The sequence below is a fragment of the Bos mutus genome, chromosome 22, assembly GCF_027580195.1.
Source record: "Bos mutus isolate GX-2022 chromosome 22, NWIPB_WYAK_1.1, whole genome shotgun sequence".
NCBI lineage: Eukaryota > Metazoa > Chordata > Mammalia > Artiodactyla > Bovidae > Bos > Bos mutus.
Window position 1 is genome coordinate 47,959,237 of NC_091638.1, and position 13,267 is coordinate 47,972,503.

General features: G+C 40.2%; 1 protein-coding gene across 1 annotated transcript in view; it reads left to right on the plus strand.

Annotated features, from left to right (window-relative positions):
* DCP1A (decapping mRNA 1A) overlaps positions 1 to 13,267 on the plus strand; it is a 44,065-nt gene that overhangs the window by 16,305 nt on the left and 14,493 nt on the right. Inside the window, exons 4-6 of the mRNA XM_005896473.3 lie at positions 4,272 to 4,338; positions 9,207 to 9,345; positions 11,258 to 11,371. Coding sequence (XP_005896535.1) covers positions 4,272 to 4,338; positions 9,207 to 9,345; positions 11,258 to 11,371 — 320 coding nt within the window. The remainder of the gene's footprint in view (positions 1 to 4,271; positions 4,339 to 9,206; positions 9,346 to 11,257; positions 11,372 to 13,267) is intronic.

The window sequence follows — 13,267 nt, forward strand, 5'->3', positions numbered from 1 at the left end:
TTTACAATATGTATGAAGTTACAATTGTTTCAAAACTGAAAGTTTAATTAAAAAAAATAAAAGCATACCTACCCTTCTTGTGCCAGAGCCATATGAAATAGAATGCAGCCTGGGATAGAGATGAGCCATGCCTGTCCATGTGTTTACTTTGACTTATGTTTTCAGTATTTCTGGTCTCAGTTCAGTTCAGTCACTCAATTATGGTCTCAGTTCAGTTCAGTCACTCAGTTATGTCTGATTCTTTGTGACCCCATAGACTGCAGCATGCAAGGCCTCCCTGTCCATCACCAACTCCCGGAGTTTATTCAAATTCATGTCCATTGAGTTGGTGATGCCATCCAGCCATCTCATCTTCTGTCATCCACTTCTCCTCCTGCCTTCAATCTTTCCCAGCATCAGGGTCTTTTCCAAGGAGTCAGCTCTTCACATCGGGTGACCAAAGTATTGGAGTTTCAGCTTCAACATCAGTCCTTCCAATGAACACCCAGGATTGAGCTCCTTTAGGATGGACTGGTTGGATCTCCTTGCAGTCCAGGTGACTCTCAAGAGTCTTCTCCAAGACCACAGTTCAAAAGCATCAATTCTTCAGCACTCAGCCTTCTTTATAGTCCAACTCTCACATCCACACACGACTACTGGAAAAACCATAGCCTTGACTAGACGGACCTTTGTTAGCAAAGTAATGTCTCTGCTTTTTAATATGCCGTCTAGGTTGGTCGTAACTTTCCTTCCAAGGAGTAAGCAAGCGTCTTTTAATTTCATGGCTGCAGTCACTATCTGCAGTGATGTTGGAGCCCAAGAAAATAAAGTCTGACACTGTTTCCCCATCTGTCTGCCGTGAAATGATGGGACATGATCTTAGTTTTCTAAATGTTGAGCTTTAAGCCAACTTTTTCACTCTCCTCTTTCACTTTCATCAAGAGGCTCTTGAGTTCTTCTTCACTTTCTGCCATAAGGGTGATATCATCTGCTTATCTGAGATTATTGATATTTCTCCCGGCATCTTGATTCCAGCTTGTGCTTCTTCCAGCCCAGCGTTTCTCATGATGTACTCCGCATGGAAGTTAAATAAGCAGGGTGACAATATACAGCCTTAACGTACTCCTTTTCCTATTTGGAACCAGTCTGTTCCATGTCCAGCTCTAACTGTTGCTTCCTGACCTGCATACAGATTTCTCAAGAGGCAGGTTAGGTGGTCTGGTATTCCTATCTGTTTCAGAATTTTCCAGTTTCTGGTGATCCACACAGTTTCAAAGCTTTGACATAGTCAATAAAGCAGAAATAGGTGTTTTTCTGGAACTCTCTTGCTTTTTCCATGATCCAGTGGATGTTGGCAATTTGATCTCTGGTTCCTCTGCCTTTTCTAAAACCAGCTTGAACATCTGGAAGTTCACGCATTGTTCACATATTGCTGAAGCCTGGCTTGGAGAATTTTGAGCATTACTTTACTAGCGTGTGAGATGAGTGCGATTGTGCGGTAGTTTGAGCATTCTTTGGCATTGCCTTTCTTTGGGATTGGAATGAAAACTGACCTTTTCCAGTCCTGTGGCCACTGCTGAGTTTTCCAATTTGCTGGCATATTGAGTGCAGCACTTTCACAGCCTCATCTTTCAGGATTTGAAAGAGCTCAACTGGAATTCCATCACCTCCACTAGCTTTGTTCGTAGTGATGCTTTCTAAGGCCCACTTGACTTCACATTCCAGGATGTCTGGCTCTAGGTCAGTGATCACACCATCGTGATTATCTGGGTCGTGAAGATCTTTTTTGTACAGTTCTTCTGTGTATTCTTGCCACCTCTTCTTAATATCTTCTGTTTCTGTTGGGTCCATACCATTTCTGTCCATATGAGCCTATCTTTGCATGAAATGTTCCCTTGGTGTCTCTAATTTTCTTGAATGGATCTCTAGTCTTTACCATTCTATTGTTTTCCTTTTATTTCTCTGCACTGATCACTGAGGAAGGCTTTCTTATCTCTCCTGGCTATTCTTTGGAACTCTGCATTCAAATGGGTATATCTTTCCTTTTCTCCTTTGCTTTTCGCTTCTCTTCTTTTCACAGCTATTTATAAGGCTTCTTCAGAAAGCCATTTTGCTTTTTTGCATTTCTTTTTCTTGGGAATGGTCTTGATCCCTGCCTCCTGTACCATGTCACAAACCTCCATCCATAGTTAATCAGGCACTCTGTCTATCAGATCTAGTCCCTTAAATCTATTTCTCAATTCCGCTGTATAATCATAAGGGATTTGATTTAGGTCATACCTGATGGTCTAGTGGTTTTCCCTACTTTATTCAATTTAAGCCTGAACTTGGCAATAAGGGTCCTCCTTATGCAAGAAGTATTTATATGTAAAACACAGACAATCTAGCCAAAATTGTACTAACTATAAATGGAAAGTAACCTTTAAAATTGTATAAAAAAGTAAAAGTAAAAATATATTCAAGAAGTATTTACAGCAGTTTTATATTCTTTATAATACAGTTCAATCTATCCATCCACCAGGTTTTTCTCTGTTTTTATTGAAGTATAGTTGATTTACAGTGTTGTATTAATTTCTGCTGTTTGGCAAAGTGAGTCAGTTATACACATATATGCATTCTTTTCTGTATTCTTTTTTACATATCCTATTGTTTTTAATATATCCTGGCTTATCTCAGGATATTGAATATAGTTCTATACAGTAGGACCTCGTTGTTTATTATTTACCACTGTTTTGGGGAGCTTTCTTAGCCGTGATCACCATATTGGGAATAAAAGATTGGAAAAGAAGTGTGGTATGGAGCTCAACCTGGGCACGTCCATTTCAAGTGTGAGTAGAGTTGATCATAGAAGGTTCTGGGGTGGGTGTTTGTTTTTAAAGCTTTGTTTTACCGTAACATGGTATTAATTTTATATTTTTAAATTTCAAGAGACTCAAAGATTCTGGTGGTTGGTTTTGGAATGTGGTTTAATGTGATTTTCACTAATTTTTCTCTCTACATTTCACTGTCAATTTGGAAGGCATTTTGCAGTTAGTGACTAAGTGAAGAAAAATAAAACCTAAAAGTTAAAGGTTAAATTTTATTCGGAGACTTTTCTGAGAACTAAGGCCTAGGGGATAGCCTCAGATAACTCTGAAGAATGCTGTGAAGAGATGAGGGAGGAGCCAGGTTGTATAGGAGTTTTTGCTGAAAACATGTGGTCAAACATCGAAATATTACTGCTATTCACAAAAAAAACAGATACTTCAGGTTAGTGATTTTTGTGCTTTTTTCTGTGCGGGAAGATGACTGGGCTCATTGAAATTATTCCTTAGGTAGGCATCTTAGATATACAGCCATCGAGGGCCATAGTATCCAGAGCACATAGTTTCCTGTTTGTCTCCATCCTGAATTTCCCTTAGCACTCACCGTGGGGGCGCTGCAGCAGGGAAGGACAGCATTCCTTATTTACTGGAATGGTAGACACCGTACCCTTTCCACACAATGAGTGTTGTTTCTTAGTTTGTCGTGTGTATCTTAATCGCAGAGTCGTGTCCAACTCTTTGCAACCCTACGGACTGTAGCCTGCCAGACTCCTCTGTCCATGGAATTTTCCAGGCGAAAATACTGGAATGGGTTGCCATTTCCTATTCCAGGCAGGGAATCTTCCTGGCCCAGGGATCCAGCACTAGTGTTCGATGTTCTCTTGTGTCTCCTGCATTGGCAGGCAGAGTCTTTACTAATGTGCCACCTTGAAACTCCTAGTTTAATTGGCAGCATTTTTCCCTTGCTCCTCATGCAAAGAGTTGACTCATTGGAAAAGACTCTGATGCTGGGAGGGATTGGGGGCAGGAGAAGAAGGGAACGACAGAGGATGAGATGGCTGGATGGCGTCACTGACTCGATGGACGTGAGTCTCAGTGAACTCTGGGAGTTGGTGATGGACAGGGAGGCCTGGTGTGCTGCGATTCATGGGGTCACAAAGAGTCGGACACGACTGAGCGACTGATCTGATCTGATCTGATCTGAATACATAAAATAATAATGAATCTTATAGTTTAGTGTCATCTTAAACTCAATGAGATCTGATAATGATGTCTAAAACCAACTGTCTGTATACTTTACCTGGCCTAACTTTATTAATTTATTAAACATTTTGTGGGGAGGTTTTTTTTTTCTTTAGAGGAACTGTTAACAGTTTGAGGGTCTGATGGTAAATTCTGTGACATTTTATGGCAATAATATATTACTGCCATATACTCAAGTACTGAAACGTCATTTCTCCTTATCTTTTTTTTTGTTTGTTTTTCAAGTGTCAATATACAGTATCTGGTTTTATGACAAGAACGACTGTCACCGCATAGCCAAACTCATGGCCGAGTAAGTATTTCTGTAACACCATAGATTTTAATTAGTGATATATGGCAGATGAAAAAATAATGTTTCCCCCTTCTCTTTGTTACCAGAGTCCACTAACTCATATATTTTCCCCCAATTTCCTTTTATTGTCAAAGTTTTGAAAAAGGCAGAAAAGCTTAAAGAAATTTCAAATTATCAATAATCCAACTACCACCAGTCTCTTTTTATATGTACCTTGGGTTGATGTGTGTGATTGTTTTTTATTCTTTTTTTTTATGTTCACTGAAAGAAAAATGCAAAACAAAAAAAGTTATGAGCTAATTTTTATTAAGTGACTATATTAAGGCCTATAGCCTGGGAGGTAGCCTCATCTAATTATTTAAGAGATAATACCACCAAGAGGAGAATATCTAGGAAAAATATTTACATAATTGGAATCATCTAAAGACTGCTTTGTTACCAAATTAATCAAACCAAAAAATGGTATTTAGTGTAGTCATATCAGAAAAAAAGAATTTAAAATATGATCCTCTGCAATAGTAACAAGAATTTTAAAATACTTCTGGAAAAAATAAAAGCAAAGACAAGGGAGCTAGAGAAGAGAATGCCAATAAAATGAGGATAGGTAAACTTTTTTGCTGAGAAAAACATATAATCAAGTATCAAAAGATTACTCCTAGTAATAACCAGACATCTCATGATGAAGATTTTAGTGCTTTCCTATATGTGGGAAGGTGCAAGAATCTGAGGTCAGTGAAGTGATTCCTTGGATATGCATCTTAATTATCTATGGGCCAGGATATCCAGAGCCCAGAATGTTTCCTGTTTTTCTCCATCCTGAGCTCCTCTCACTGCACACTCTATGGGTAACTGCAGTGGCCCGTAGGCTTGATCCTTCTTGAGCTAGAATGGCAGGCAACACTTTTTTTTTTTTTACACTTGCAGAAGTAAGATTACGCTGTACATTGGACTTTTCACGTCCACAGCATTTTTCCAGGACATTAAATAGTCTTCTGTAGTATTTATGTCTGCTTTGTATTCTGTTCTGCAGACAGATCCTAATTTAACCAGAGCCTTGCTGTTCAGCATGTGGTTAGAACCGTCCAGCTGCCTCGCTCCGGAGGGTATTCTCTGTGTCCAGAGCACAGCCCACCACTTGCAGTGCATCTGACTCTGGTTCTCTCCAGATTTCCACTGTAGCAGGTGGAGCTGTGTTCAGTAACTGACAAAGAACTCCCACACACATCCATGGCTACTTCCTTTAAGAGAACTTATTTTTGACACAGATTCCAGGTTTAGAATCCCCAGTCCTTTAATGGGTTATGTCCCAGGAGAGCTTTTGTGAATCAGAATCTTGGAATTTGGAAACTAATTTTCATTGAATTGATGTTCTGAGGGATGGTCGTTGTCCTTTCTCAGACTGGCCCACAGAAGCCATCCCTCTGTATTGCTGGTACTGCCATTATGGTTTCTGGGAATCTAAGACGCAGGTGTTAGAGGGGCGTGAGGTACTACCACACCCTGGACAGAATGCTGCAGTGGGCAACGAGTTCTGGTGGATTTAAGTTTTCCTTTTCAGTTTCTGCCTGGATTTCCTCAGAAATGCTGGCCTCTCTTCCCCCTCCATCAAATCAGAATTCCCTTTGCTCTTCTGCAAAATTTTTACATGTTTGGGAGAAAACAGTTGATTTTTTTCTTCTTTTGTCTAATATTAAACTAAATCCTGTTAAACTATAAATAAATAATTGGCCCCACATCCCATTTCCAGATATATTTGCATTTTAAAAGAAGTGCACATGGCCAAGGCCACATTTTAGTCCAGGACTGCTAACGTGTCTCAGTTGGGTTTTTTTCTGCTTCCCGCTTTGTTTGCTGTGGGTGTGACCCCAAGGACATTGTTCCACGTGAACTTGTGTCATTCATTTGAAAATGCATTGGCTTTCCACAACCAGACTTTTCTTTTTAGAACTTTTCTCTTAAAAAAAAAAAGATAGAAACTACTTTTTTACAAAGCCGTTTATTTAATGACCACTATCCGTACTTTTGAAAGGAACAGCAGAGGCAGTTTTTGATAACTTAGAAGACAGAGATTTGTTGATTTTTGGTTATCCTGAAATTGACAGTATTTTTCTTAAATGTCTATATTTTGGAGTATGTTAATACATAGACTTTCTCCTGCAGATTGAGAGCTTTGGGGCCCAAATTGAGAGACCCTGGCTCTTTCAGCTCTAACAGTTATTTGCAGGAAACCATTTTGAACTGTATTCTCTGTCAGTAGGCGGTACCCGTAAAGCAAGACTTCAGATCATAGATAAAGCAGAAGATAAAGCAAGGCTTATCTGAAAATACTGTAGTGAACATAAAAATAGGATGAGGAAGTAGAAACAGGAAGCAGAAAGGGAAAAGAAGGACATTCAGGTTTCCTTCACTAGAGATGCCCAAAAGAGGGGCATTTGCTTAAACGCTCAGCTTGTTTTACTAGAAGCAATGGTATTGAAAGTGATTAGCAAATGCCTGCATGAAGCTGTTGATAGTGAGTTTTCAAGTGTCTGGCCTATTTATGGCTGAAGAGAATACCAAATATGTTCACATTAACTTTGTGATAAATGGCGTTCTGGTCACCAAAGATAAAAAGGTTATCTTTGTCTTCCTTTGCTCTGACTTTGCCTGCATACAGCCTCTTTTCGCTACGTATTTCAGAATATAATCTCTGTTAGCTGGAGAGACAGGTAAAATTCTCTGGGACATATTGTGCATCTAAATAAAAGTGCCTGCCACTGCCCATTCTGTTAAATCTAGTTCTTTCTACCACTGTTTTGACAGCTGCAATATAATAAAAATTCTTGAAGTAAAACATTGATTTATTCCAAAAGGTTGTTAATAAGAACTAAGAAGGTATATAGAACAGGTAAACTTCTAGACCTGTTCTATAAATAAATCTGGAAATTCTCTTTGATCAGTAGCAAAATTGAAAATTCACTAAACTTGGAAAATGTTGCCTCTCCTAAAGAGGAAATTCAGTCTGCCAAAAAGTGTTTTTAACAAAACCTAGTCTGAATGTTTGCCTATACATAGACTATAAAATTTGGAGAACTGATAGAAGTGAGCCCTATTCCTGATCTTACAAATGTCTTGGGGCATACTTTGGGTTTGGGAGGAAGGGAGAGGGGCAGGGCTGTTCTTCCCAGAGTGTGATTGGAAGAGGCCTTAGAGTCCAGAGCTCGGTGTGCCTTCCATGTTGTCAGCCAGTTTCTGCTCTCAGCAGTGGAGAGCTTTATAAGGTAGCCCGTTGGGTGGATGAACAGTGGTGATTATTAAAAATGTTTTTCTTTTGAGTGAAGATCACAAATCCAGTCCAGGTCAGAGAGAGGTGAATACTAGAGGTGAATACTAGCATGGGTAAGCCAGACAGTGTAGCAGGTGGTGGGTAGAAACGGGCTGTGTGGCCAGTCCTTGATGGTTGGCATGGCCTATAACTGAGTATTAAATAATAAGTGTTTTTTCGGTTTTGGCTGCATCACTAGGTTTGTGGGATCTTAGTTCCCCCACCAGTGATTGAACCCCAGGCCCTTGGCAGTGAAAGCATGGAGTTCTAACTACTGGACCACCAGGGACTTCCCAGTTTGGGGAAAGCTTTAAACCCATCCTTGGAGAATCATAATACATTGTAGCTTATTAAAAACGCAGAACAATGTTGCTGTTTAAAAAAAAATCTGTGTTTAATATTGTTTAATCCGATGTTTTCAAATAAGAGAACCATCCCACACACACTAATAGGAGTTCCTAGGCAGGCTGTTTTAAAGCAGTGAACTGACATTGGGTACCCTGTTCTATGCCTCGTAGTCCATTAAAAAAAAAGCCTTTTACTACTGAATTATTTTATTGCCTGTCATCCTCACTGTCTGAAAGTTCTCAAATTAATTCAGTTATCAAGCTGTGACTGTGCCTATACTATCCCGTGGCAAGTAGGCCTGTTCATTACAGTTGGACTTGAAACCTGAATGGATGTTTAAAAGAAAAAAAGATTAGTTATCTTATTAAAATTTATTACATTAATTTCAAGCTTGAAAAAAAATATAAGAAGCAATAAAACATTTATGTGCTCACCACCCAACTTTTAGTTTCTCACATTTTGCTTCAGACTTTAAGATGTGGCAGGGAGAAAGGATGTTCCTAAGAAATGAAACCCCTCAGATAGATTTGCAGACCACAACCCTTGACTTAGACCTTGACTTTTCATGCTTTTTTTAATATATATTTTCAAGTGCAAAATTAGCTTAAGTAGCACTAGTCAAGATAAAGAGCATTGCCTCAATCACCCTGACTTTAGTTACCCACTTAGTGATTTTTTTAAGGAGACAAGGAAAATCTTTTGTTTGCTTCTAGAGTTATCGCTGCTTTTTGAAGATTCACCAAGATCTTCATTTTCAAGATGCTAAGCTTTTTCCTTGCTCCCCATTATTAATACACACTCTCCGTAGAAGTTGTTTACCTGTACAGCCTTCCTTTGTCTTGGTGGCATTGTCCATTTTCAGATTTACTTTACCAGTTAGTTTGACTGATCCTGAGATACTTGTAGGAAAGAGAGAGAAATAATGAGTAATTTAGTAGATTTTAAAAGTATCTACTTCTACCAAATCTGGAAAGGAATTCTGTATTTTTGGCCTTCTAACAGTGAACTATATTGGTTGATACTGTTGTGAGTGAGATGGTGAAAGTAATCAGTCATGTCTTACTGGGATGAGGTAGCTGAGGCTCTGTGTTGTGTATTGTGAGGAAGGCATTGTTACCATGAGGCAGTCTTCCAGTATCCTTGGAAATGGACGCCAAAATCTTGGGTCATATTGTGTCAAAAAAGGTCTTTCTAAAACTTGGTTCTCTTCCTCTAGTGTGGTAGAAGAGGAGACACGGCGGTCCCAGCAAGCAGCTCGGGATAAGCAGAGTCCCAGCCAGGCCAATGGCTGCAGTGACCACAGGCCCATCGACATCCTGGAGATGCTAAGCAGAGCCAAGGATGAGTACGAGAGGGTGAGGCTGTGTGCGCTGAGCAGGAAAACCAGAGCAGGGAGGAGACCTGTGGCGGGTCTGGTGGACTGGGGAGCTCACCTCCAGGGCCAGCAGGAATAAGTAGTTCAGAAAGAAAACATGTCTTATAGATAAGGAAGGGGATTTTCTTACCTCTGAAAATTCAGAGTGTTCTTTTTCTATTCCTAAAAAATTACTGCGGGAGAAAAGGATTTTGGAAAATAAAAGGTCTCACTTCCTGGGTAAAGAAATGTACATTAGAACCCATGAGACGTTTCAAGTTCTACCAGATTCCTCAATGTCTTTCCTAGAGAATTACAAAGAATTTATGGATCTATGAAAATTAATACAGGAAAGGCAGTCATCTCTATAATGAATTCATTGATTCTTAGGAAACTGGATGAAGTAAATAAATTTCAAGAATCATTTCTGAGCTTTTAAGTTACCATGTATTACCATAAATTCCCTCCCATACCCTTAATGAGATATGCGTTATCTACATAGATGCCTTCTGTTTTTATAGAGACCTTTCTGTGTTGTGGTGACAGCTAATAAGTTGAGAGCTCTGTCACCCATTCCCAGTGAGGACGAGATCAAGGTGCCACTTGGGACAGAAAGTATAGGTGCTGCACACTAGAGCAGACCCTCCAGGAGGTGGCCCGCCTTCCTCCTCAGGCTGGGAAGCAAGTCATCTCCAGAGGAAAGAAGGAACTGAAGCCTTGTTTCTGTGTGCAGAGCTGCAAAGGAACTCTAGGAACAAAGGAACACATGAACAGTATAAAAATCTGACATGATTTCTGGTTAATGCACATTGCAAAGGTAGAAAATAATTGCTGTTGTAAAGAAAATTCTTCTGGTATGGTATGGAGTAAATAAAATTTCTGTGGTTGGATTAAGACTAAACCTTTGGGGATTTAGTCAAATCTTTGATATTTCCTTCATAATGTGTTCTATTTTTGAAGCCATCCATAAATAGGTGGCACTTCCTTAAACAGGAGTATTGTTGCTTGTCTGCACTCGCCTGTCATCTATCATATGCTGTTAGTCTTAGCAGCGGCCCATGAGTTCACTTCTTAGTGTTTGGATGAGCTCTCCTCTGCCTCAGATGGTTCCAAGTAGACCCTTTATCTTTAGGTAGAGACTTGGGAAATTGCCAGATTCATCTGTGCAGCAACTTGGGTGAATCTCAAAGGCATTATGCTAAGGAAGCCAGCATTCCATTTAGATGACAATCTCGAAAAGACGGAACTAGCGCCAGAGAAGAGTCACTGGTTGCCAGGAGTGGAAGGAGGGCACGACTGCATTGGGATAGCGTAAGGGAGTTTGGGGAGGTGATTGGATATCCTGATTGTGGTAATGGGTACACAAAACTATACATTTCAAAAGTTAATTTTGAAAGTGAAAGAAATGGTAGCCCTCCAGGCTCCTCTGTCTGTGGAATTCTCCAGGCAAGAATACTAGAGTGGATTGCCATTTCCTTCTCCAAGGGATATTCCCAACTCAGGGATCAAACCAGGGTCTCCTGCATTACAGGCAGATTCTTTACAATATGAGCCACCAGGGAAGCCTGGTGATACATTTCAAAAGTTAATTTTACCATATATTAACTTTAAAAAAAAATGGAAAAGAATATATAATATAGTAATGCTGTTTGCTTGTCCTTAAGGGGTTATAAAAATAACAGTTGTTACGAACACTATTGTCTAAAATAATGTGCTTAGCTTTCTAGAAATTTTATTGTCCAGTTGATTTCCATATTTACATGCAGGTCCAAAGCAAACATCTGGCATTTGGCGGGGGTGGTTATCCTTGACTTTTAAAATAATACTTCTGTTAACAGTAACCTTAAATGCTGTTTTGTAAACCAAACAATAGCAAGTTTTTTCACATGATATATTTTTCCTTTTAATTTAAGAATCAGATGGGCGACTCAAATATCTCCAGCCCTGGGCTGCAGCCAAGTACTCAGATCTCCAATCTGGGAAGCACTGAGACGCTAGAAGAGACACCATCTGGGTTGCAAGATAAGGTTTGTACAGCTCAAGCCCTAGCTTTGTCCAAAGTAACCTAACACAGAGTCAGCATTTTGTAAGGGTTTTGATGCAGTACAAGTTTGAGCCGTTGATCATCTGTCAGAGTATGTGCGTATAGGCAGTAGCGTGATGTCATCCTCTCATGTCATTTCCCCTGGTCCGTGTAACTGTCTTTCATCCAAGTTTTGCAGTAGCCTCCTATCTGGTTTCCCAGCTTTTGCCCTAGCCACTCCCTCTCCTCTTCTTGACCCAGGGGTCAAAGTAATCCTGGTTTAACCTAAGTTAGACCGTGGCTTTCCTCCAATCGTGTCTCATCTCACTCGAATAAAAGCCAGGGTCACAGCAGTAACCCTTAAGGCCCTCTCTGATCTGGCCCCCTTGGCCCTGGCCTCATCTTCCATCTTTCTGCCTTGTTCCCAGCCTCATAGGCTTCTCTACCTTTTCACAGATGTGTCAGTCCTGCCTCTGCCTCAGGACAGGCCTTTGCAGCTATAGTCCCCTTTGCAGTTAGAGTCCCCACAGCCTGAAAGACTTGCCTCCTAGAAGTACCTTGCTCCCATTCTAGTGTCTTCCATATAGGTGGGGGCCTTTCACACCACCCTATTTTAAATAACAATCCTTCCCTACCCCTGTTCTGCTGTGCTTTATTTTCTTCCAGCTATCAGGGTTCGTGGTTTTTTTTAAGTTTTGTGATTGTCTCCTCCCCACCAAAATCCAAGGATCATAGGGGGCTGCCTTGTTTGCTACTGTATCCTCAGCACCCAGCACTGTAAATATTTGTTGAATGAAATCGTTCTCTTTGTTTTTATTTCTTTTTATTTTACTATTTATATTTTTATGAAGTAATTCTTGAAACTGATGACTTGATAAGTGAACAGATATCAAGTAAAAGCCATAGTTTTTTAAGCTTTTTAAGATAATTACAGATTCATATACAGTTGTAAGAAATAATACAGGAAGAGTAAAAGCCATAGTTTTTTAAGCTCTTTAAGATCATTACAGATTCCTACGCAGTTATAAGAAATAATACAGAAAGATCCATGTCCCTTTCGCCTGTTTACTCCATTGATACCAGCTTGAAAACTAGAGTACAGTATCACAACCAGAATATTAACCCAGTATACCCATCTTGTTGGAGAAGGAAATGGCAGCCCACTCCAGTGTTCTTGCATGGAGAATCCCAGGGACGGTGGAGCCTGGTGGGTTGCCATCTATGGGGTCGCACAGAGTCGGACACGACTAAAGCGACTTAGCAGCAGCAGCATACCCATCTTGTTCACGTTTCCTCAGTTGTTGTATTCATATTCGTTTCTGTGAGTATATGCACGTGTGTGTTTGCATGCGTCCTAAATTGCTTCAGTCGTATCCAATTCTGTGCAGCCCTATGGACTGTAGCCCTCCAGGCTCCTCTGTCCTTGGGATTCTCCAGGCAATGCCCTTCTCCAGGGGACCCTCCCGACCCAGTGATTGAACCCATGTCTCTTGCCTCTCTTGCACTGGCAGGCGGGTTCTTTACCACCAGCAGCACCTGGGAAGCCTCATCTGTGTGTGTTTAGTTCCATGCAGTTTTATCTCATGTAGAGCCTTGTGTATCTACCACCACAGTCAAGATAGAGGACTTCATCACCACAAGAATCCTTTGTACTGCCCATTTGTTATCACACTGACTTATATGTCACACCCTCCTAGCCTTCCTCTGGCATCCCTAACCCCAGCAGTGACTGATATGTCTCCAGCTTTATAACACTGTCATTTCAAGAATTTTCTATAAATGGAATCATACAATATATAACCTTTTGGGAGTATGTTTCTTCACTCAGCATAACTCATTGAAGAGATTCATTGAAATTGTTACATATATTATAGTTCTGAATCTCACTGCTGAGTGGAAT